Source organism: Pelobates fuscus, chromosome 7 (genome assembly GCF_036172605.1).
Source record: "Pelobates fuscus isolate aPelFus1 chromosome 7, aPelFus1.pri, whole genome shotgun sequence".
NCBI lineage: Eukaryota > Metazoa > Chordata > Amphibia > Anura > Pelobatidae > Pelobates > Pelobates fuscus.
In genome coordinates this window covers 103,436,166-103,460,943 of record NC_086323.1, presented here as the reverse complement: position 1 = coordinate 103,460,943, position 24,778 = coordinate 103,436,166, and the positions used below count along the sequence as shown (strand labels likewise).

The 24,778-nt window shown below is 41.1% G+C and overlaps 1 protein-coding gene across 1 annotated transcript; it reads left to right on the top strand.

Moving 5' to 3' along the window:
• The first annotated feature begins 1,721 nt into the window (after positions 1 to 1,721).
• LOC134568055 (cullin-associated NEDD8-dissociated protein 1-like) lies at positions 1,722 to 20,745 on the top strand. The gene is made up of 14 exons (XM_063426318.1): positions 1,722 to 2,113; positions 3,508 to 3,651; positions 6,574 to 6,728; positions 7,689 to 7,812; positions 8,527 to 8,783; positions 9,461 to 9,703; positions 10,345 to 10,637; positions 10,863 to 11,004; positions 12,788 to 14,281; positions 15,864 to 15,959; positions 16,671 to 16,840; positions 17,480 to 17,644; positions 18,277 to 18,384; positions 20,086 to 20,745. The coding sequence occupies exons 1-14, from the start codon at positions 2,046 to 2,048 to the stop codon at positions 20,311 to 20,313; spliced, it is 3,687 nt and encodes a 1,228-aa protein (XP_063282388.1). The 5' UTR covers positions 1,722 to 2,045; the 3' UTR covers positions 20,314 to 20,745.
• The last annotated feature ends 4,033 nt before the right edge of the window (positions 20,746 to 24,778 follow it).

The window sequence follows — 24,778 nt, the reverse complement described above, 5'->3', positions numbered from 1 at the left end:
ATGTATAGTTAGTTGCAACTTGCGTGTGTCTCCGGCTCCCGGTCCCGGGCTGGCTCCGGCATGTTCGGGCAGAGCTCTCATTTATCCCCTTGCCTTCTCATCATCCCCAAACAGGGCGAGTGTGTCCATGGTGGTTGGCGGGGCTTGAAAGTCCGGTGGGGGCTCGATGCCCAGGTCTGCAAAAAAGGCGGGAATATTCGTCGCTGCGTGGAGGATAGCCGGTTTAGGGCCGTTGAAAACAAGGATTTTAAAGGGGTATCCCCATGCAAATCGGATACCGTTATTTCTCAGTACGTCTGTGACCGGTTTCCATGCCTTTCTTCTGAGGAGGGTGGCCGGTGCAATGTCCTGAAAAATCTGAACTGTATGTCCTCCAGGTTCGTAGGCCTGGGTTCTGCTGTGGCGCAGTATGGCCTCCTTGGTTTTGTAAAAGTGCAGCCGCATGATGACATCTCGTGGCGGGCTGTTCTTCGGGCCTCTGGCCCTGAGCGCTCTGTGGACACGATCCACCACCCACTGGTGGTCAGGAATGTCTGGCAGCGTTAATTTGAAGCAGTCAATCAGGGTCTTTTCGAGGTCTGCTTCTTCAATGGATTCCGGCAGGCCTCGGACACGCAGATTGTTCCGCCGCGATCTATTTGCAATGTCTTCAACTTCCAGCTCCAGGTCATTTACCTGTGCCATGAGCTTGTTTGTTAGGGTTGCCGCCGTGTTATGTGCTTCCACTACCGCCTCTAGTTTTTTCTCCACGTGGCTGGTGCGGGCGCCTATGGCAGCAATTTCGGCCTTTACCTCTGCCGCCGTCCGTTTTATTTCTTCGGCTAAGTAGCCCTTTACTTCGGCCAGGGACTGCAATATGTCTCTGGATGTTGCCTCTGAGGGCGTGTTCCCCTGTCCGGTCCGCTCCATGGGGTCTCTGGAATTAGGGCTAGCGGCCGCAGGCGCCCCACGCGCTGTAGGCCTCTGTGCAGACAACATGTCCGCCACTGATATGGCTTCTTTCGAGCTCTTCTTCGTCAGTCTGCGGTTTGACATCCGGACCCCTTGTCCTTTGGAGTTGTCGTGGTGTCTGGGGCAAGGTATATGTTTCCTCTGTCGGGATATTAGCGGGTTACAGTGCTATATTTGAGCGCCGGGGTGCGGAGCACTCGCTCTATGCGGCCATCTTCGTTGGCGGTCAAACCACGCCCCCTTGCTGCCTCCATATCATAACTCTTGATGTACTTGGTATCACAATGTCCTAAACTAGTTGTTTGCAAAAAAACAAAACAAACCAAGAGTAAAATGCACACACTAAAAAAAGGGGGAATACTTCCTGCAGGGTGCTCTAGAAAGGGAGGGCCAATCCCTGAAGACATCTAATGGAAAAAAAAGAAATATCCTGGCACACCTGAGGTTTCTTCTAAAAGACAGGTTTTATTTGAAACAGGGTCCTCTCTGAGTGTTTAGCAAGTCAGACTTGATAAAGGCTCAGAGAGGAGCCGAAACGTTGTCTCCACTTCCTTCCACAATTTCTGGATTGACATGTAAATTGATAAATAGTATTTGTTATTTATGCAAATATGTTGTTTTGTTTCAGCCAAAATATTTAAAATAGTATTAGTCAATTAGAAAGCTGGAAAAGGCATGATTTTGTGTTTCATGGTTTTTGTTTTTGTAGCATAATGTCTGTGTGTCTCTGTCGATCTATCTTTTGATTTTCCATATATCTAGAAGAATATATTTTAAAAGGTTTGTAGCTTCTGTGTTCTCCTGAACAGGCCATTGTGCTGGGAATTATTTCTCGTTTTGTGTTCAGTGCAGTTCAGGGTGATGACCAACAGATGTCCTTTCTGGGACACTCACTGTCTATTTATATCATTGTGACAGTGAGCTCAGTGTCAGGTTTTCCAGTGACTTCTAAAGAGGGGACAGTGAGTAAGTCACCCCTTGCATGTCGCTCCTTTTGCAATTTTCCTCATATTCAGGTTTCCAAGGAGTTACCAGCTCTCTCGTGAAGCCTCAGCACATCTCGTGAAAGTGTCTCTAGACTCGTAAGTGCCACAATGAGCAGTGTCACCTACCATATTTCCAGCCTGCTGGAGAAAATGACTTCCAGCGACAAAGATTTCAGGTGAGTTAGAGACTGTTAGCAGGGCCATGTCATGTGTGACAGATGTGATCCTGGTATAACTATTGGCTAATATAGATAACTGAATCTTATATTCCAGGCTGTGAATATACACACTCTATAAAAGGTACCTTAACCCCTTAAGGGCACAGCTTCAGAAGTAAAAGGCCCGTCATGTGTCCTTAAGGAGTTTTAATGGCAACCAGTGTTGCGTCTTCCTTTTTTTAATAAGCCCTGTATTCCTGAAATAATTCAGTCACCTTTTCGGAGCATATGAAAGTGTGTGAATCTTCTAGGTTAAATGACATCCTAAACTGCAAATTGGCCTCAGAAATCCATGTATAAAATAGCAGGCCACTAAAAGAACCTATAGAAGTATGTGTACAAAATCTAAAGTCAACAATGCTGCCTGTGGGTATTTACATATTTTGCATGTCATTCTGGGAGTGTTACGGTAATGCAATCTTTCAGAACTGTTGTGCCTGGGGCCTTATGTATTGCAGTATTGCACACAAGTACAATTTAGTGGATCTAATTATAAACATGTCCAAGTTAGGACTGCACATCAATGTGCCTTGCATCTCGTAGGTCACTGGAGTTGTAAATGGTAATGTTGTAAAGGTGGACAAATCATGACTACTTGCATATTCCATAGGTTTCCATGGCGATTGCCCTACTTTTAGTACATTGTTCCAATTTTTAGAAAATTAAACTGATAAACTTCCCCTATTTTCTTTAGATTTAAATGTGTGTGAATAGAGGTATCCGGTTTTATTTTTTTTTCTTCTGCAAGTGTCCAAGGGACTCCTGTAGCAGCAGAGCATCTCATGTCCAGGGCATTTTTGTTCATTGAAATTCAAACACCTGTTCCCTTCAGACCAGGATTTTCCCCCAGCTTAGAATCATCAGTGTAAAGTTACATGAACTTCATAGTGTAAGTTACGCGACCTTTAGGAGAGTTTATAAACAGTGCCCCCTAGTGTTAAAAATTAGTATTGCATTTCATGCAATGCAAATTGTCTACATGATTTTAGTTTTTGGAAAAGAAAGAATGTCATCTTTCACTAATAACTACAGGATGAGTGCATTTTCTTTCAGCTTTGTGGTTGTGTGAGCATTGTGATGTGGACCTGATTAACATTGAGGTTACTCAGGTCATTTTGTACTGTTAGCCCCCCCCCCCCCTCTTCCCCCCTCCCCTCCCATCTCCTCCCATCTCCTTCCATCTCCTTCAATTGTCTAGTTTCTCCCTCTACTCACCTCTCAATGTGTGTGTGTTGAAGGGTGTGTGGGGAATGATCTGCATGTGCTAGCTGAAGAGTTAAAAACACTACTTGTGGTCACAAAAACTTTGATTGCAATTGGCTTTCTGCCCTTTTGTGCTTGGTCTCCCAAAGGTTCATGGCAACTAATGACCTGATGGTAGAGCTGCAGAAGGATTCCATTAAATTAGATGAAGACTGTGAAAAGAAAATAGTAAAGATGCTTCTGAAACTCTTGGAGGATAAGAACGGAGAGGTGCAAAATCTGGCAGTGAAATGGTGAGATTCAGCTAAAAAGTCATTTGACTCACACACGGTCCCCTCTAAGCATTTTATTAGGGATGGTCCAATATTTAAACAGTTCAGAATTAAAGTATTAAAAAAAAAAACTCTCCTGCACTTGCATTTTATTGTAAATGTAGGGAGTCCATGCAAATTGTTGCTAATATTAAATACATATTGTTTACATCCATGGGAAGCTAATCTTTTCCATTCTCCTATACAAGTTTGCACCTATATGCCAACAACACACCTCCTTTATTTACCATAAGTAGTCTATATCTACTCACAGCAACATGTCACCAAACTAGAGCATTCATGCACAGAACCCAGCCATCAGTATACTGCCTCCTTCCATACACTGCTCATCTCTTCTATTCTCACTGATCAATAATGCCATAGTCACCATCTACAAATAACATATTGCCTGAATGCATATTTATTTATATCCATGTGCCCATGGTGTATTGTCCTTATTCACATCCTCCGTAAGTCGAAGTACTATTACTAATCCATTCACCAGCACAGCTTTGCATAGGACATTTTCCCTGCTAAAATGTTCACTTTACTGGGAGCATCCATCACCAGCTGACTTATGTGATACCATTGTCTCTTCCCATTCACATCCACAATCTATTCACCTGAAGTACCAGGTCTCAAACCATTACCTACTAGCTGCAATACATAAATCTACTTCTATACCAAGTTGAATTCTCACCATGAACTTAGTATATTCCTCTGATGGAAGCTGACATGTCTTAGCTACTTGTGATTGTTCCTACCATCACTAAACTGGGTTCTATAAAAGAACCAAAAATAGAAGTACATTACCACATAGATTTTAACTATTCTTTCTCTCTTTGTAAAAACATGGACGGCTAATGGCATAAATAGACAACCAGATAATTCATCAGAATTAGATTATGCCTTTTGAGAAAATCAGGCAACTATTCTCTCTTCCCTATAGAGAAAATTTCACATATTTGAGGATAAACATAAAGTTCTGAAGATATCTGACAGATTGAAACTGTTTATGAAAATAATAAATAATAGAAGTAATATAAGTCTGGTTTCAATTTGCACAAAGCTATATGATTTACATAAGATAACCCCCCCTGTCCCCCCATTCCAAGCTTTAACAGCATGTGAAAAAGATTCTCAGACTACTATCACAAGAGAGGAGTGGGTTAGCGCAAACGACACTGTAGCCAATTCATTACATTGTCTTAACTTAATTGAAAATCAAGATCATCAACAGAGATGGCATTATGTTTCCACTAAATTAGCAAAAATGTATCCCAGCTCTACACATCCTACATGTTGGAGATGTGGATTCACTAGGGCAAACTATGTCCACATTTGGTGGTCATATCATAATATTAGCCAACTATGGAACAAAGTCAGAGAATGTTGTAAAGACCAGATAGATGTGGACCTAGAATTCACTTGTAAGTCTATGGTGCTGCATATTAGTTGGTCTTCAATATCTAAAATAAAAAAAGATATAATTATTCATATTCTTACAGAGAGTAAGGCAGCATTAACTAGATACTGGAAATTTTTGATACTCCCCCATGGGAGATGATTAAGCATCAAGTTTTAAACCATTGCAAAATGGAGATAGCATCTTGAGACAGGATAACTACTGTGACAAAAGTAACCTCGTCACTTGCTTTTGGAGGGGCCTGTTTGCCAGCCTCCTACCCTATCATTATGGCCCTGTGATGAACTGAACCTCGTCACGGGTTCTTGGAGGGGCCTGCTGGCCAGCCTCTTTCCTCAGGACTATGGGCCCTGAAATATACCTTGCCCAATGCACTTTAAAAGGCTGTGTTCATGTATAGTATGCCCTAATTCTCTGGAACTGTTTTGGGCATGGGACCATGTGCATGGTGGGTCAAAAATAAGACGTCCAGGAAATTCTTGAACCCCTGAACTGATCTGGGTGATTTTTGGATATGTTGGTCACCCAGATCAGGGCCATCAGGGGATGTAACACAGTTCGCCACAAGGTCCAGGTGGGAGTGCCCCTTGCATGGGGACTTGCATATAAACAGAATGCCTTACCCCTTCATGAAGTCTTGGCTCATGTTTGGGGGATTGGAGAACTCCATACACTCTGGGGATTGCTATATCACTCCCCTATATACTCCCCTGACTATAATCACTAGCTCTTCTAAGAGCTGTTCCTGCTACGCTCTCTGGACTAGAAGAGGTCTACCCACTGGAAGCTGGATCCTGGTCTTGGGTCCAGGGTGGGTGGAGGATGGCGAGACCCCAACCAAGCTGCAGTGGTTATGGTGTCTGATGTCGTGCTTATGGTACTCAAGGATTACTAGGAAGCAGCAATTGACGGTCGGGGTGACAGTCGGTCCGTCACAACTACCTTAACCCAAGAATAGATCAATGGGAAAAATGGGATACAAAATTAAGGAACAAGTAAGGACTTGTATATTCGTTCGTTACTGGGTCCCCCTTTTCTTTTCTTTTTTCTTGGCACAGTGTGTGATTGTCTTTGTTAGTCTTTGTCTATGATATTAGTCTGCTATGTAAGAAACACAAGAATATATTAGTAAGGTATGATGAACCGTTGAAGATATAATACTAAATTAAAAGCATCAATAGTACAAAATATTAGCATATGTCTGTATATGTATGTGTTTATGTCATTTCCTGTTTATATTTAAAATTTGTATGAGATAATATGTATTTTTTTATTTATTTTTTTAAAGTATTCTTTCTCACAATGTTGTGGTTAATGATCAAAATGGTGTCACTGATCTTTTAACAAGATACTTTTACTTTATATGTTGAGTGGTCAGATTTTTACTGCGATTTTTATTTTGCAAATGGGTGCTTGGGATTTCCTGTCGCTCACTGAGCTTGAACAGAAGTCTTGTCTCTTTCTTCCTCCTATCCCAGCTTAGGACCTTTGGTGGGAAAGGTGAAGGAATATCAGGTGGAGACTATTGTGGACACGTTGTGCAGTAACATGTTATCAGACAAAGAACAGCTACGAGATATTTGCAGCATTGGTTTAAAGACTGTGATTTCCGAACTTCCTTCAGCAAGCACAGGTAGAAAGAGCATGCTCTGGTATGTATATGGACTATTTGAGTGTTGGTATTATGGTACTCTGTCCATCTAATATATGGAAAGGGAAAACTAAGGATAGAGGTTAAACCACCATTCTGAAGACTGAATCTACAAATGATAATCCAGGAATTCCAAATTGAACAGTTGATAAACAAGTCAAGGCAGTATTCATAAGTTCACAAATTAATGTTCGGAGAGCATGCAAGATGGAGGTAGCAATTCAGAAGTCAGACTGCTCCAACACCAAGGCAGGAGGCTACATAATTTAGATTAAAAGCAATCTGGCTGTGAGAGAAAGTAGCAACTTGCTACTGCAAAAGGCAAGATCTCAGATGTAACTCTGCTAACCATAGACTTCTTGATGTGTGGTAGACGCTACTTTCTCAGTCAATGTGGATGCTAAAGCTTGTTAATTTGCAAGAACTGTTTCTTAACAATATCAGCATGTGGACACGTCCACCTAAATTTTATGGCTAAATCGCTAGCTTCACCTCCAGCCATCCTTTCATAACGAATGTGTTCCTCTTTTGAAACACTAAAAGTTATTTTCATGGGCATGTTCAAAACCATGTACTGTGATTAATATCTACAAATATACATTTGTTTAAATTAATGCTGTAAACCACATATTGAATGGTGAATGAAAAAGTAGGCCTAGATTGGCAATGGTGTTCAGGAAGCAACTATGCGAGTAGCCGAAAGATAGCTCACCTTAGAAAAGAGTTGTAAAAGAAAGAAATTGAAAGGAAAGAATAAGGTGAATTAAGAGGTGGGATTGCTGCCTGCCGTGGAGGGGAGATTTATATGTACTAACCCTTTTCTACAACTATTGGCTGAACAGCCTTTGTACTGTATGTGTCAAACCATGATCTTGAGCTATATCTTAAAGATGATAAACTATTATCACTTTGCCAGTGATAATACATATTGCTTCATTATAGGTTCATCTTTAGCTGCCAATGTGTGCAGGAAGATTACGGGTCAGCTGACTGGCGCGATTGGGAAGCGAGAGGATGCATCAGTGCAACTAGAAGCACTAGATATCCTGTCTGACATGTTGGGAAGGTGGGTCCCCGTATACTACCCCATTTTGGAAACTACTATTGTAATTTGTGGGTTGTATATACCCTTTAATTAATTTTTACTGCAATTGGTTATAAGGTGATTACAAGGAGATTTGGCTAAAATGGATCACCTACCCTTAATCAAAACACTTAAAATGTTCGTCATCATCTCCATAATATCATCACAGCAGCACACGTCATTAGAGTGCGGGTTAACCTGCTGTGTAACTGTATTCTCTAATCTTTAGATTGCACCCTTAGTGCACCCCATAACTCCTGTGGATAGTCCTCTAACTTACTATAAATAATGGTGGGAATGAAAAAAAACACAACAGAGTGAGTGCGATGTACATCATAGCACCACATGATTAGTACCTTTACTTTATTCCTCTAACATACATAGTTCCTTAACCCCTTAACTGGGACAATGGGATATTTAAATATGAGGAAAAAAAAGTATATTTCAAAATCCCTCATAGTCTCTTAACCTGTGTCCCTGTTTCATCAGTAATCCTTATTTAATCTATATCTTTAATCATATCCTTTTCCTCGTCAACCCTATACTGATTTTTGAGTACATATAACTAACAACTCACACAATAATGCGATCTGTGATGCCATTTTGGTAATGATTGTGTTTCCTTAGATCTCTGCAGGTTTATTAAATATAGGCTTCTTTCTAATGAGTATATAATGTTATCTGTGACCCCACCAGGTTAGGAGGAGCACTCTTTACTTTCCATCCTTCTATCCTGAGTTGCCTATTGCCCCAGTTAACCAGCCCCCGGCTGGCTGTGAGGAAGAGAGCTGTTTTGGCACTGGGACACCTGGTTCAGTCCTGCAGTAGCACCTTATTTACTGAGCTTATGGAACATCTTGTGGCAGAGCTTAAGAAGAACGACTCCACGTCCACCACTAGAACTTACATCCAGTGTGTCGCAACTGTGAGCTGGCAAGCAGGCCATAGAATAGGTAAGATTGCTACAGGGCACCGTCCTGGGCAGACAAGATAGAAGAACATCTCACCATGCATGCATTCTTTTTCTCATTACTTATGTTTTTTTCTTGTCCAGACAGTGCACTTCCTTCTTACTCATGTTAAAGAGTTTTTTTTTTTTTTTTATTTAATAACAGACAAGAAAGTGCTACAAATACTAAAGTTAATCTTAAGTGTATTTTCGATTGTCACATATTGCTAATGATCTATATGTTTATAAAATTAGGCTGAAATTATTTTTTAATTGAAACTTACACTTTAAATTTACATCCGAAAAGGACAAAAGTAAAAAGTAAAAAAAGAATACAAGAAAAAAAATAAACATCACAAGAGAGAGAGAGGGGAGCTCCGATTGCCTAGACAGCCAAATGATTGGCTCTATTATGCTAAAAGAATATATTCCTATAGTTCTTTCTACGTCCTTAATACATCCATTGTTTTAAAACTATTTGGAGATATCAAAATGGAATTTATACAACATTAGTTTGACTGCTTGAAATCTATATGAGATTAGTTTGACATATTTTAACTACTTAGAGGTTTCTTTTGTTCTATACTTCTACTGAATATCCTCATATCCAAACCTTCTTACTCATGTTTTACCTTTGTCATTGCCCCTTCTTCTATCATTGTATCTAACCTTCTCCTTAAGGCCCCCATCTTGAGAGAATTGTGCCTCTAGTGGTGGGGTTCACTAAAGTGGAGGATGATGAATTACAGGAGCAATGCTTCCAGGCTCTGGACTCCTTCATTAGGCGTTGCCCCAAAGAAATTTCTGCACATGTCCCGACCATAATGGAACTGTGTCTAAAATACATTTCCCATGATCCGAACTACAACTATGACGACGAAGATGAGGAAGAAGACATGGAAACTGAGAGCGAGGAAGAACCAGGTTAGTAATCAGGATATGTTTATTTAATACCAAGGAAGGGTAGTCATAGAAGCCAAGATAAATCAAAACCACACTGGGAAAAGTGCACTTGGTTGCCCTGGAATATTCTAGCATGTGGCATGCATGGCTTGAATTTGTCTTAAATTCCCAATGTGGCTGAACAGACATTGTCTAAAGAGAATTTCCAGAGCTAGACCTACCCCCAGTATGTGACAGATTGGCAAGCAGGTGAGAATTTATTACAGTTCTTCCAAAAGAATGACAAAGCGACAAAAGCAGAACATACATTTTGGCTGATCCGATGACTGTTTCCTCCAGAGCAGAAGTTAGAGAAATCAGGTTTAGTGGGATGTCTGCATACAGTAAAATTTTCCTGCTCAATTCTTTTTTTCTTTTTTTTATAATTTATTTATTATTATTTTCTTTCATATCGTAAAATACATACAGAATAGATACAATACAAAAAAGATACAATAGATAAACAAATACGACTAAACTAACAAACATATAACAAAGTTGACCCATTAGTTCATTCAGCTCTGCACTCATAATACATAAAATTAGATTAATTCTTTATAACATTTTATGTGTTTGTAGCAGTTTTGGATGTAGAAAGAACTACTGACAGAATTTTTTGGCAGACATTGATGATGACTACAGTGATGATGATGACATGAGCTGGAAAGTGAGGCGTTCTGCGGCAAAGTGCCTAGAATCTCTTATCAGTGCAAGGCCAGATCTCCTGACAGAATTTTGCAGGAAAGCAGCACCTACAATAATTATGCGCTTCAAGGAGCGTGAGGAGAATGTCCGTGTTGATATCTTCTCAGCCTATATAGCTCTTCTAAGGCTGACGCGCTCTTCCAAATGCTTCAGACAGACAGTGGAAGCTACAGGAAAAGGAGATGCTCCCCTCTCTGCTCTGCAGGAACAGGTGAGTGGAAACGAGAGTCCTTTGTTTCCTGCAGTGGAAACCTTAAACAGAGAAAGACTGGGGCCTCATTGAACTACAGGGAACCTTTATTATATATATATTTTACAATGATGTTAGTTCTATTTGGTTACCCAGAACCTCTGACCAGGTGTCTCTGGTGCATAAAAGCTGTGCGTGGTGTCCTCTTTCTTCTTTCACTATCCCAATGTCTCTTTAACATCACAGGTTCCATCAGTAATGAAATGTCTGCACAAACTCCTCCGAGATAAGAGTGCAAAGTCTCGTCAGGGATGCTTTTCTGTGCTCACGGAATTAACCAACGCTGTTCCCGGTTGCCTCTCCCAGCACATATCTACACTGATCCCAGGTATCTGCTCGCTTTGCAGATTGTAAAAGCGTAAGAGCCAACCACCACAATATAATTTTTTAACTAGTAGCATTACTTACAACTTTTTGTTTGGCTTTAGAAAAATGCTGTCCATCATGTGGAAATAACTCCCACGGCAAGAATTAACAAATGTTGTTTACGTTTTTAGTAACTTATCTTAGGCACCATCCACCATTAGTTTTGTATTGGAGGCTGGTATATATATATATATGTGTGTGTGTGTGTGTGTGTGAGTTAAGTGTTCCAATATAGTTGTATTAGTAGAAAGAACCCACAAGCTGTCCCCATTAGGAAAGGCCCCTAGAAACACGTTCTCCCTGCTGTCTGTTCCTCTTCCAGTGATGTTATATTACCTTGCTAGAGAGGGATGAACATCACAAAGGACAGGTCAAGGGGAGACCGTGGGAGCATGGAGGGGGGTCCTGCCTCCATTGGTTGTCTGTTGCCAGCATGCTAAGCGTGCTTACGACAAGCATCCAATATGCACAGAGTTGATAAAAGCAAGCCCAGAGCTTGTGTTCTGTGTTGGCTAATGATACCCTAATGATGCTGCCAGAGGTGGAGTTACACCTTCAGCAACAAGGGTTAGATGTCTGTATGTGCAGAGTTTGATAGTGAAATACTACAGATGCAGACTTCAAGCACCATGAGTACTTCAAATCATTGAAGTGGTCATGGTGTTTGGAATAACCCTTTAATATAAAGAACATGAGACACTCCACTCACCTTTACCTTTCATCCATCTTTAGAAGCAGTGGAGTGGTGGATTAACCTGCATTGTAGATAAGTGATGGCGAACCCATCGCACAAGTGCCACTTGTGCCATTTACATGCCTCTGACTTGACAGTCAGTGTTTACCTACAATGTAGCCATCACTCCTGGAGTCCAAAATAATACTATATGGTTTAATTCTCAATGTCACCTATGATGGTACCAGTACACAAGACATTCAACTGATATATAAATACATAGCAGACAGGAAGGGAGAACATGAAACGGGACAGAAATTAGACCCTTTCTTGGAATGAGAGAGGGGGGAAACCATGTGTGGGAAAGTATTGATGTAGGAAGTAGGTATACACTTATTTGAAATAGTTGGATGAAGAGGAGCTCTACTAATATGGGGCAAATAGAGCAAAAGGAATTGATGAGGGAATAAGAACTGATGTGAAGAAAAAACAGTGTGATATGAAGGAGGGACGTGTGCAAATAAAGAAGGGTTGGAGATTCTGAAATAAATAGAACTAGGACATCTGTTATGAATAATTTAACTTACCGTAAATCGTTCCCATATATATTGAATACACCATGTATCACAAAGATACAAGGTGTATTCAATTTAAAATATAAAGATTCAGCAAAATTTCCTCTATTACAGCGCTGTTTCAAGGGTGTTTTGAGGGTGGCTTGCGCTCCACTTTCTGTTCTGAGGTGTTGGCTGACAGCTGGGAGAAACCCCTATTTTTTTTATATATTTTTTCTCTTAATCTATACATTTGCTAGCAAAACTGCTAGCATTATATAAAGATAAAATCTCATGTACAATCTAATAAGCATAGGTTTTTGAGACATGACAGGTGCCCTTTAAAAAAAAAAAAAAAGCTGGAAGTCTGCATAGAAATGTCAGTAGAGAAATGCCTCCCTTTATTTCTATACTGTTGTTGTCTAAGTGTTATGATAGAGGTACCTTTCTGGTTTGAGTTCAGCTGTTTTGATTTAACTGTGAAGATTATTGGTTATAGTTGTTCTCTTTTCTCTCAGGTCTGGTGTTTTCTCTCACTGATAAGGCCAGCAACTCCAATATGCGTCTGGATACACTGAGTTTCCTACATGTCATACTGACTAGCAATTCCTCAGAATGGTTCCATCCTCATATCCCTGCCTTGCTGCCCCCCGTGGTCAACTGTATTTCTGATCCCTTCTATAAAATCACCTCTGAAGCACTTCTGGTGGCCCAACACCTGGTCAAGGTCATCCGGCCATTAGAGAAAATTCAGGATTCCAAACCCTCACCATACACAAAGGAGCTTTTTAATGCCACTTCAAAGAGGCTGCAGGCCACAGATATAGACCAAGAGGTGAAGGAGCGAGCTCTGTCCTGCATGGGACACATTATATGCCACCTTGGGGACCAGTTGGGTAGTGACCTACAACCAACCCTCCACCTTATTCTAGATCGACTCCGCAATGAGATCACCCGTCTCACTGCTGTGAAAGTTCTCATTCTTGTAGCAGGTTCTCCTCTGAAGATTGATTTAAGGCCCTTGTTGAAGGAGGCTTTGCCCATTCTATCATCTTTTTTACGCAAGAACCAGCGGGCCCTCAAACTGGGGACAGTCTCTGCCCTTGTGGTACTTGTAAGAAATTACAGTGACTGTCTAAAGCCTCCCATGGTGGATCCTTTGCTAGGGGAGCTGCCCCCTCTGCTTTCTGAAACAGATATGCATGTGGCTCAGGTCACAGTGGACTTTCTTACCACACTGGTGACTGCATATCCAGCTTCCATACTCAAACTTAGCTCCCACATTCTTCCACAACTTTTCCAGTTAGTACATTCTCCCTTACTGCAGGGGGGTGCTCTCATCTCCATTCAGTCATTTTTACGTGCTCTCGTCTTGAGCCGAACCGCCCAGCTGGGCTACACAGAACTCATGAAACAACTGACAGGACCAGTAAATACTTCTGGGTCTACACTCCACAAACAAGCTTTCCACTCTGTGGCAAAATGTGTAGCCACCTTGGCAAATGCCTGCCCCAAAGAGTCCAATGTGTCTATAAACCAATTTATACAAGATGCAAAGAGCCCTAGAGTTGGGGACCCTGTAAAAGTGCTGGCTTTTCTGGCACTTGCTGAGATTGGTCGTGAAAGGAGCCTGGGAGCCCAGCAGAAAGAACTTAAAAGTGTCATCCTTGAGGCATTTTCCTCCACTAGTGAGGAGGTGAAGTCAGCAGCTTCTTATGCTTTGGGAAATGCTAGTGTTGGAGGTCCTGCAGACTTCCTGCCATTCTTGCTTCATGAAATTGGGGGTCAACTTCGTAGACAGTACCTCCTTCTGCACTCCCTCAAAGAAGCTCTTACCTCACTTCCCAGTGAAGAGCTTAGACCATATCAAGAAGATGTGTGGAAGCTTCTGCTCCAGCACTGTGAAGCTGCAGAAGAAGGCACAAGGAATGTAGTGGCAGAGTGTTTGGGCAAGCTTACTCTGGTGAATCCTGCACAGCTCCTAGCCAGGCTGAGCAAGCAGCTTAGTTCAGGTAATGCCCATAGATGACGGTAATCACAGGGATGCAGAAAGGAATGTATTGTAACCATTGATGCCCTCTTCAAAAATCACATAGACTGCTAATCAGGACTTATTTTGACTGCTTAATTCAACTCTTAAAGAGATACAATAGACATCAAAACAGCTTAATGAAACAGTTTTTGTGAATAGGTCATGCCCCTGCAGTCTCACTGCTCGGTTCACTGCCATTTAGAAGTTAAACCCCTTTTGTTTGTCTATGCAGCCCTAGCCACACCTCCCCTGGTTGTGACTGACACAGCCTGCATGAAAACAAAATGGTTTCATTTTCAATCAGATATAATTTAATTTTAATTTTTTTTTCCTCTGCTCTGTAAATTTAACTTTATTTATATACAGAAGGCTCCTGTCGGATCTAGCAAGCTATTAACAGAGCAGGAGATAAATTATAAATAACAAAATTTGCAATAAATAAAGTTCAAACATTAGATGACTCTTTCCAGGAAGTGTTTAGAAAAGCTGCAAGTCACACACAGGGAGGTGTAACTAAAGCTGTAAAACAAATGGCAGAGAACAGAGCAGTGAAACTGCAGGGGCATGATCTATACACAAAACCTGCTTCATTAAGCTAAAGTTGTTTTGGTACCTATAGTGTCCCTTTAGAATACATATTAAAAAGTCTGTAAAAACATTGATATGCATGTCCTTTATATAAAATAACACAGACAGAACATGTATGTGTAAAAGTCATGTTGATTTTTTTTATGGCTGCAAGCAGTCCTACTTTTTCTAGAAAGTATTTTTATTTTATTTTATTTTATTTTTTGAGTGGAGGAGGCACTACAGAAAAAAAGCATTGGAGGCTTGTTTAACCCCTTAAGGACACATGACATGTCTGACATGTCATGATTCCCTTTTATTCCAGAAGTTTGGTCCTTAAGGGGTTAAATTCAGAACTGGCTTATTTTGTTATGTTTAAGTCAATTCTGCTTAAATTAAAACCAGTCACTAAATAAACTAGATGTAATATATTAGTGGACTAGAATCCTAAAAAGCCATTTGCAGTATTTTGCAAAGTTATTATCTCAGTTACAGTTTACTGTGATTCATTGAAAATTGATTTTGCATAATTTAGGTAAAAAATAGTAATTTGACATAATTCCCTAAGTGAGCTATTTTGGCCAATTTGACTTTTTGGGTTTTCAATTCAATTTGTAGTGAATAAACATAAACTGTAGCCAGTTTCTCTTTGTCAGCTTACAAATGTAACATTTGGAGTAAGAAACTAAGACTGTTTAAAGCCACTTGTGTGTTAGTTGTTGAAATTGTTTCCTTTACAGAAAGGCTACATGTGCCACACATCATGTTAGTGGTTAGATATTTGGCAGTACAGTGGTTTCAGGGCACGCCTAGGTCTTAGGTATTCTGTGCGAAAAATCTAAACAGTGCTCATTTTGCTGTCACACCCCAAAGGCCAGCCCTGAGTGGGTTATTGTGAAAAAAATGGACTCTCCCAGCTTTGTCAGTTGGTAGCCCTGGTTCTGCAATCTGTGTTTAAAGTTTTTTTGCTCAGACATTCTGGTTTCCTGTTCAAGGTTCTGCTCAAACACGAAGCACTGTGATTACTGCCATCAAATTCACCATCTCTGACCAGCCAGCTCCCATCGACTCCCTGCTAAAGGACCGTATCGGTGAGTCCAAGGTTTGATTAACACTTTTCAGATTTACTTCCATCTTGTTCCCATTTTCCAAATAATTAAAACCTTACTAGCAGTTTCAATTGTCTCTTAGTTAGCCCCTTAGAGTCTACTTCACTAGGCACTCAATCTTGGAGTTGAACTTGGAGTTAATGGTGAGTTTCCTCCAAGATGAGACGCTGATGGAAGCTTATGGTAGGGTTCCAGCTGGTGAGGGTTACATTAATACACAGCTTAGTCTGCTTTGACTTGCAGTTTTGGATTACACAAGGGTTATTGCTTCTCAACCCGAGAAAGACAAGCCAAATATTTAATTGTTATAACTTTATTGACTTGTTTACATTGTTACAGTGTCTAGTCATTTACTAGTCTTTGAATCTTCATTACTTGTCTAATGATATAGGGTAGAACTGATTCCAGGGGCATTTTGGGTTTAACAAAATTAGATTTATTCAGTAATATTCAGCAAAATTTTAAAAATCCTTGAACGAGGCGCAGGTTATACTGAACGTCATGGAAAAGTTGGATGCAGTCATGGTAAACTAGTGCTTTAATAAGCGGTTTATATAATCTTTATAATCTGTCATACTGTAATTTTAAGTCTCTGTTTAAATCCTGTATGTGGAGGGAGGTCTGGTTTTAACAAAGATTACTTTAAAGGACAGTGAGGATCTGTTAATTGTATTTTAATGCATTCCCGTGCAGGTGAATTCTTAAAATCACTCCAGGACAAGGAGCCTAATGTACGCCGTGTGGCCCTGGTAATGTTTAACTCTGCTGCTCACAATAAACCAGCTTTGGTTAGAAACTTGCTGAGCAATGTCCTTCCTCCTCTATATAACGAGACTCGAGTCCGAAGGGAACTTATTCGGGAGGTAAGGAATCTAGCAATGTGGAGAGATCCACAGAGGGTTCAAAAATATATTGTAATTTTATATAAATAATCAAATATTTATCTGCAATTCAGAAGTTCACAATTAGAGATATACTGACACTCACGGAATGGGAAAGGCCTGCACACTTATGAAGGGTTGGTTTACAGAGGTGGACATTGAGATGTGTGCTGTTATTCTTTCTAGAGGTTGTGTATTCTTCTGCCATAGATCTCATTGAAATTAGCAGATACAAGCATGGTTGCCGTGCTCATAGTGATAAACGAAGTGAATTATTAAAGCTTCATGATGGCCATGCCTAGAACTTGGCCTGTGCTACATAAATAGGTTGCTGCATATACACTAAAGTGACATAATAGTTTTTAAATAAAAAAACATCAAAATATCGATCAGGATTGTCCAACTCCCACTTGAGCAAGAAGTAGTATAGGTGCTTTTTTGCATTTTTAATGCCATGATATGCTTGTGACCACAATCGACAAATCAAACAGTCAATATCAGTTTTAGAAAACAAAACTGTGATTAAAAAAATCAAAACATGATATTGAAGGCATGACATATTAACAAAACAGTAGAATGTCACTGCTTATTGTGTGAAATAATTCTATCTTCTTCCTGAAGGTTGAGATGGGACCCTTCAAGCACACAGTAGATGATGGTCTTGACGTTCGGAAGGCAGCTTTCGAGTGCATGTACACTCTGCTGGAGAGTTGTCTTGACCAGCTCGATATATATGAGTATTTAAGTCATGTAGAGGACGGGCTGAAAGATCATTATGACATCAGGGTAAGAAATCTCTAGGCTGTTCAGTGGGGCTGAAGGCAAACATTATGAATTTTGTTGTTAAAGGGTAACTTTAAGCACCATAGCCACCACACGTGCTGTATTGGGTATGATAACAGTATGCCAGCACAAGGCCTGAACTCTCTCTGCAAATTGCTTTTATGGAAGTTGCAGTAATATAATTTTTGGCCAACTTTGTATGACATTCATTGGCTAAGTGTGCCAGATAGTGCTAACAGCCATGAACACTGTCCAAATCTAGGAGAAAAATCGATACTCCTAATGTGTTACTTGGGCAATAGCAATATGATGAGTGAGGGAGTGGGTCACAGGGTTTGGGGGACCCTTAGACTGTGTCAAATTGCTAAATTGTTTTGACACAGACTCAAGGAACTGTGCAAGGGGAAATCTGGCATCATAACTACTACCACATGCTGTTGTGGTTATGGTGCTGAGTGCGCACCTTTACAAATAGCTGAATACCCTTGTAAAAAATGATATATGTTGGTTATCCACTGACTGACCAGATGGTTTTGCTTTTCTGGATTAACTTAAGCATTTGTCAGTCCGATCAATGGTTTAAGGCTGCATTACGACCTGGACTATGTTTAATACTAGGTTCCATTTTCTTGTAGATGCTGACATTCATCATCCTCACTCGCTTGTCTGTCCTGTGCCCAAATGCAGTGCTCCAACGTTTAGACCAACTCATTGAGCCGCTCCGGGCAACATGCACTACCAAGGTACAAAAGTGCTTGCACTAGGCTACAGAGAATAGGCATCACAAAGTCAGTACTGCTGGGTATGAAAGCAAGTATTGTGGGTGTAAAGGCTTACTTACAGTCTTCAAAATAATAGACAAAGCGTATGAATGCAACAGCTTGCTCATAGGCTGCATACAGTTGCAAGAAAAAGTATGTGAACCCTTTGGAATGATATGGATTTCTGCACAAATTGGTCATAAAATGTGATCTGATCATCATCTAAGTCACAACAATAGACAATCACAGTCTGCTTAAACTAATAACACACAAAGAATGAAATGTTGCCATGTTTTTATTGAACACACCATGTAAACATTCACAGTGCAGGTGCACAAAAAAGCTCTCAGAAGACCTACGATTAAGAATTGTTGACTTGCTTAAAGCTGGAAAGGGTTATACAAGTATCTCCAAAAGCCTTGCTGTTCATCAGTCCACGGTAAGACAAATTGTCTATAAATGGAGAAAGTTCAGCACTGCTGCTACTCTCCCTAGGAGTGGCCGTCCTGTAAAGATGACTGCAAGAGCACAGCGCAGACTGCTCAATGAGGTGAAGAAGAATCCTAGACTTACAAAAGTCACTGGCAAATGCTAACATCCCTGTTAGCGAATCTACAATATGTAAAACACTAAACAAGAATGGATTTCATGGGAGGATACCACAGAGGAAGCCACTGCTGTCCAAACAAAACATTGCTGCACGTTTACAGTTTGCACAAGAGCACCTGGATGTTCCACAGCAGTACTGGCAAAATATTCTGTGGACAGATGAAACCAAAGTTGAGTTGTTTGGAAGAAACACACAACACTATGTGATGTAAAAAAGAGGCACAGCACACCAACATCAAAACCTCATCCCAACTGTGAAGTATGGTGGTGGGGGCATCATGGTTTGGAGCTGCTTTGCTGCATCAGGGCCTGGACGGCTAGCTATCATCGAAGGAAAAATGAATTCCAAAGTTTATCAAGACATTTTGCAGGAGAACTTAAGGCCATCTGTCTACCAGCTGAAGCTCAACAGAAGATGGGTGTTGCAACAGGACAATGATCCAAAGCATAGAAGGAAATCAACAACAGAATGGCTTAAACAGAAGAAAATACGCCTTCTGAAGTGGCCCAGTCAGAGTCCTGACCTCAACCCGATTGAGATGCTGTGGCATGACCTCAAGAAAGCGATACACACCAGACATCGCAAGAATATTGCTGAACTGAAACAGTTCTGTAAAGAGGAATGGTCAAGAATTACTCCTGACCGTTGTGCACGTCTGATCTACAACTACAGGAAACGTTTGGTTGAAGTTATTGCTGCCAAAGGAGGTTCAATCAGTTATTAAATCCAAGGGTTCACATACTTTTTCCACCTGCACTGTGAATGTTTACATGGTGTGTTCAATAAAAACATGGCAACATTTCATTCTTTGTGTGTTATTAGTTTAAGCAGACTGTGATTGTCTATTGTTGTGACTTAGATGATGATCAGATCACATTTTATGACCAATTTGTGCAGAAATCTATATCATTTCAAAGGGTTCACATACTTTTTTCTTGCAACTGTAACCACAGATTGATGGAGTACAACAATCACCCCTACTAGAAAAGCCCCTGTATGGTAACCCTAGTGAACAAACTTCATAGGGCTCTTCCCATTGAATTTACACTAATATTCAGATGCTCCATCTACAGGTGAAAGCTGGGTCTGTGAAACAGGAGTTTGAGAAGCAAGATGAACTCAAGAGGTCAGCTATGAGAACCATCACTGCCCTACTCACCATTCCAGAAGTGGAGAACAGCCAAAGCATGTCAGAATTCATGTCTCAGATTAGATCCAATCCCGAACTTTCATCTCTGTTTGAGAATATCCAAAAAGACTCGATCACTCTGTGCACCACAGAGGCCATGGATATTAGCTAAGGGCCTGCGTCAAGAACTGCCATGAGTATTAAAAGCACAGTAGCTCAGCTCTATTCAACCCACAAAAGACCAGTCACAGAGAACACCGTAGGGACTCAAATTTTGTGGTCTCTTCTGAAAATTATTTTGGTAAGATTTAGCTCAACTTGTGTTTTTAAAATGTTTGGGATGCTTTCGTGATAGTGTAATATTGGTTTTGGCTGGATCCATAAGGTGTGCTTTACCAGCTAAGCACATTGGTGTAAAAACAATAAACTAGTCTCCCCCAAACATCTTAATTAAAATGTAACCTTTGAGACAGAGATAAATTCGTTTTTTTTTTTATTGAAAGCATAGACTCTGTAAGAAGTCAAATTTATAGCAGTAAATGTTTGATTCAGTGTAAAGCAGAAAAAAATAAAAATAAAACAACCTTCCACAGGTTATTCGTCTTTCTTAGCACTTTCCCTCAACATATATATGATATGGTTCTGCTCAGGTGGAAAGTATGGTTTAATAATTCAGCCTTGTAGAGTATGGTCAGGCTTAACAAAATGCATTATACCCATTAATATTGTTAATTTAGGTAACAGACTGGAGTCCACAAATGTTCCTACATCTAAAACTGACATTTTTATTCTAACTTTTGTCTCCCTTTGACATTCAATGCATAAAACTGCCAACGGAATCATGTTGATCCCCATGTTTACCAACTGCATGTGTTTGAGAGTGTGGCAGCCTGTAACCCTGGATATTGGCTTACACTGCAAGCATACTGGCTACACATTAACCACATCACTGCCACGGTTTTCTCAGCTGGATTTCAGATTAACTTTTTAACCCCTTCATGACGCTCAAAGAAAATTTCCCGTCATGCTTGTCCTACTGTTAAGGACGCATCATTTTTTTCTGCAAATTCTGGCTTTAAGTGGGAGCCTGTTTTATCCAGTATAGTAGTAGTATCAAAGCCATGACTGCCTATCCGAAGTTGAGCGTTTCACTCTCACCTTCACTTGCTTTATTCACTGCTTATTAGGCCTATACTTATTACACTGCCACTGAGAGTGGTGAAGACGCTTTGCCAGATACTGCAGGGCGCTCTGTTGAAAGCGCAGAGTCCCCTGACAAGGCTCATGGCACTGGTGACTGGAAAACCCCTAATTATTTTATGCCTGACATCCCCGAGTTTACTGGCAGTCCTAGAATTCAGGTGGACTTGGCTAACTCCAGAGCACTCCAGATGATTTTTTAGGGAAGATTGTCACCCAGACAAAGATTTATGCTGAGCAGTATCTGGCACTTAAAGGGACTCTCCAGGCAGACTATTTTACTTACCTGGTTCCAGCACCAGGAGCCTCGTGAAGCCACGCCCCCTATTTTGTCAAAATGACGAAAAAGGCAGGCGCGAGCAGGGAGCAATCAGACGCTTCCATTTGGCTTCGCCGCACATACTTAATAGGGTGGCATGAATGCCGCCCTATTTAGTCCTGAGCGCACTACCGCGCATGCACGCAGCCGCAAGCTGAGCTGACTGGCAGAAGAGAGAAGGCGCGGACAGTGCCTTCTCTCTCCTGCACACGTCCGACGTGTACAAGGCCTTTTTAGGGCCCTACATGATAGGAAGTCCCACTGGTGGCTGTCTGAGTGACGGCCACTGGAGGTATTCCAATCAATGTAAACACTAATTTCTCTGAAAATACAGTGTGTACATTAGATTGCCTGCAGGGAGCTATAGATCTCACCTGAACAAATACAATAAGCTGTAGTTGTTCAGGTGACTATAGTGTCCCTTTAAGGAACAGTCTCATCGCCAGGAAAGGTAGCTGGTACCCCATCAGTGTGCCAGAATTAAAAAAAAATTCTGAGCACTGACTATGCTAATGGGCATTAGGCAGTCCAACAATCACATGGGGGGAGTTGACCTGTCCGACCAACTGCTGCAGCCATATTTAATGAGGAAGACTAGGGAATTTACTTAATGCATATGGCAACACACAAAGCCTTTATTCTATGCTGAAACTAAATGCACATTTCTGTATTTTCAATTTTAGCCTGGCCTAGCAGCAAAAGGGTTGAGACAGATCACTTCTGTTTCCGCATACCACCAACCCACAAAAAGAAGACACCCCAGAAAAGGTGAGGGGTGCTACCCAAGGGACATAAGACAGAAACCAGTTTTACTGCCCTGATTGCCCCTCTCAGCCTGGCCTTTTTATTGGCGACTGATTCAAAGTTTTTCCCCACACACAGTGCAAATAAGTTGTAAAGGGTGTGTGTGTGTACATACATACACATAAAAAAAAAAAAAAAATTAGAAACTCTTGCTGAATTTCCCTTAAATACCAGGAAGTCAGGGCTCAGTTTATTCACGTATCAAAGAATGTAGCCACACTCACGGTCAAGAGTCAAAGCTCTATTTGAAAAAAAAAAAAAGTCAACGTTTCAGTCCAGCATATAGGACTTTTATCAGGAAAAAGTGTTTAAAGTGTGGATAAAATGGCTTATTGCTACTAGACTTGGTACAAACTAGCAAAAAAAAAAAAAAAAAAACACAGGCTCAATAGGCCTTTTGAATTAGAAACATAGAAAGTGATGGCCGATAAAAACCCTTTGGCCCAATTTTCTATATACTCTTAGTCCCTGGCCTTATGTTATAGCTAGGATAGACTTCTGTTTAAACTTCTTCACGGTGTTAACCTCTACCGCTTCAGCTGGAAGGCTATTGCATGGACCCACTACCCTCTCAGAAAATTAATAGGTCCTGGTATTTTTAAACCTTTCCCCTCTAATTGAAGACACGGTAGGCCGTGTACCTGAAGACACGGTAGGCCGTGTACCTGAAGACACGGTAGGCCGTGTACCTGAAGACACGGTAGGCCGTGTACCTGAAGACACGGTAGGCCGTGTACCTGAAGACACGGTAGGCCGTGTACCTGAAGACACGGTAGGCCGTGTACCTGAAGACACGGTAGGCCGTGTACCTGAAGACACGGTAGGCCGTGTACCTGAAGACACGGTAGGCCGTGTACCTGAAGACACGGTAGGCCGTGTACCTGAAGACACGGTAGGCCGTGTACCTGAAGACACGGTAGGCCGTGTACCTGAAGACACGGTAGGCCGTGTACCTGAAGACACGGTAGGCCGTGTACCTGAAGACACGGTAGGCCGTGTACCTGAAGACACGGTAGGCCGTGTACCTGAAGACACGGTAGGCCGTGTACCTGAAGACACGGTAGGCCGTGTACCTGAAGACACGGTAGGCCGTGTACCTGAAGACACGGTAGGCCGTGTACCTGAAGACACGGTAGGCCGTGTACCTGAAGACACGGTAGGCCGTGTACCTGAAGACACGGTAGGCCGTGTACCTGAAGACACGGTAGGCCGTGTACCTGAAGACACGGTAGGCCGTGTACCTGAAGACACGGTAGGCCGTGTACCTGAAGACACGGTAGGCCGTGTACCTGAAGACACGGTAGGCCTTTGTTGGCTAGTTTGTATTGGCAATGTGCCAAGATGCTCTAGAATTGGATATGCACTCCGCATCAAAATTCTAATTTAAAAAATAAATAAATGATATGGCTTGGTCTCAAATGTGCCACCTCAACATCCATATATACCTGGAAAAGTTGCACATGGGGCTATTACTATACTAAAACAACAAAGCTAATCAACATATTAAGTGGTGTACTGCCATAGCACACTTAAGGATTGCAAGATATATAGCAACATCTCCAAGTGTGTTTCAAATAGGCAGAAAATGCTTGCTACTAGACTTGGCACAAAACAAAAAAAAAGAAAAGAAATTATCCTATGCCAAGGTTCAAAATATGCCTTTTGTAATACCATGGTAGGTAGGCCTGCTATAATGCCCCAAACTGAAACATAGGCTCATCAAATCAGTCTCAAAAGTCTACTGTGAATACCGAAATGGACAGGTCTCCTATATGGCAAATCAGAACTACATTTTTATGTAATAAATTAGTAAAATGCAAATTGCAGTTTAACCCAAACAGCAACAAAAAATATTGTGTCCTTAAGTGCACGACAAGCTTTTGAAGCAGTGTCCTTAAGGGGTTAACATGTGCTGCTGATCACAAGGGAATGACTATGTACCAACATTGATTAAAAAAAAAAAAATGGGATCCATACACTATTTAGGAATGGTGTTGGAAGACAAAGTGTGTAATACAATGTTAAGACACTTACAGCAGCAGCACCAATGTAATTAATCTGAAACAGAATACACGTGCATCACAGACAGTGGATAGGAAGAAATGCTAAAATTAGGAGTGTAGTGCTCTGTTGTAGGAAGCAGTACTCCCAACATCCTAGGAAAGGTAAAACTCCCTTGCTAGGACTCATGTGAACCGTTGAGCCCTAAACTGGCTAATACCATTCCGAATTGATAGAAGTTTTCAATTACATGGCTTCAGATGCCAATCAGATTCTTTTAGACTCAAACATGCAGAAGACCAGAGATGCAATA

Bases quoted from the DNA above. Each gene is read 5' to 3' on its own strand.
- LOC134568055 (XM_063426318.1), top strand. From the start codon at position 2,046: ATGAGCAGTGTCACCTACCATATTTCCAGCCTGCTGGAGAAAATGACT. The intron at 2,114-3,507 runs GTGAGTTAGAGA...GGTCTCCCAAAG, and splicing joins TCCAGCGACAAAGATTTCAG to GTTCATGGCAACTAATGACC. The intron at 9,704-10,344 runs GTTAGTAATCAG...ATTTTTTGGCAG, and splicing joins TGAGAGCGAGGAAGAACCAG to ACATTGATGATGACTACAGT.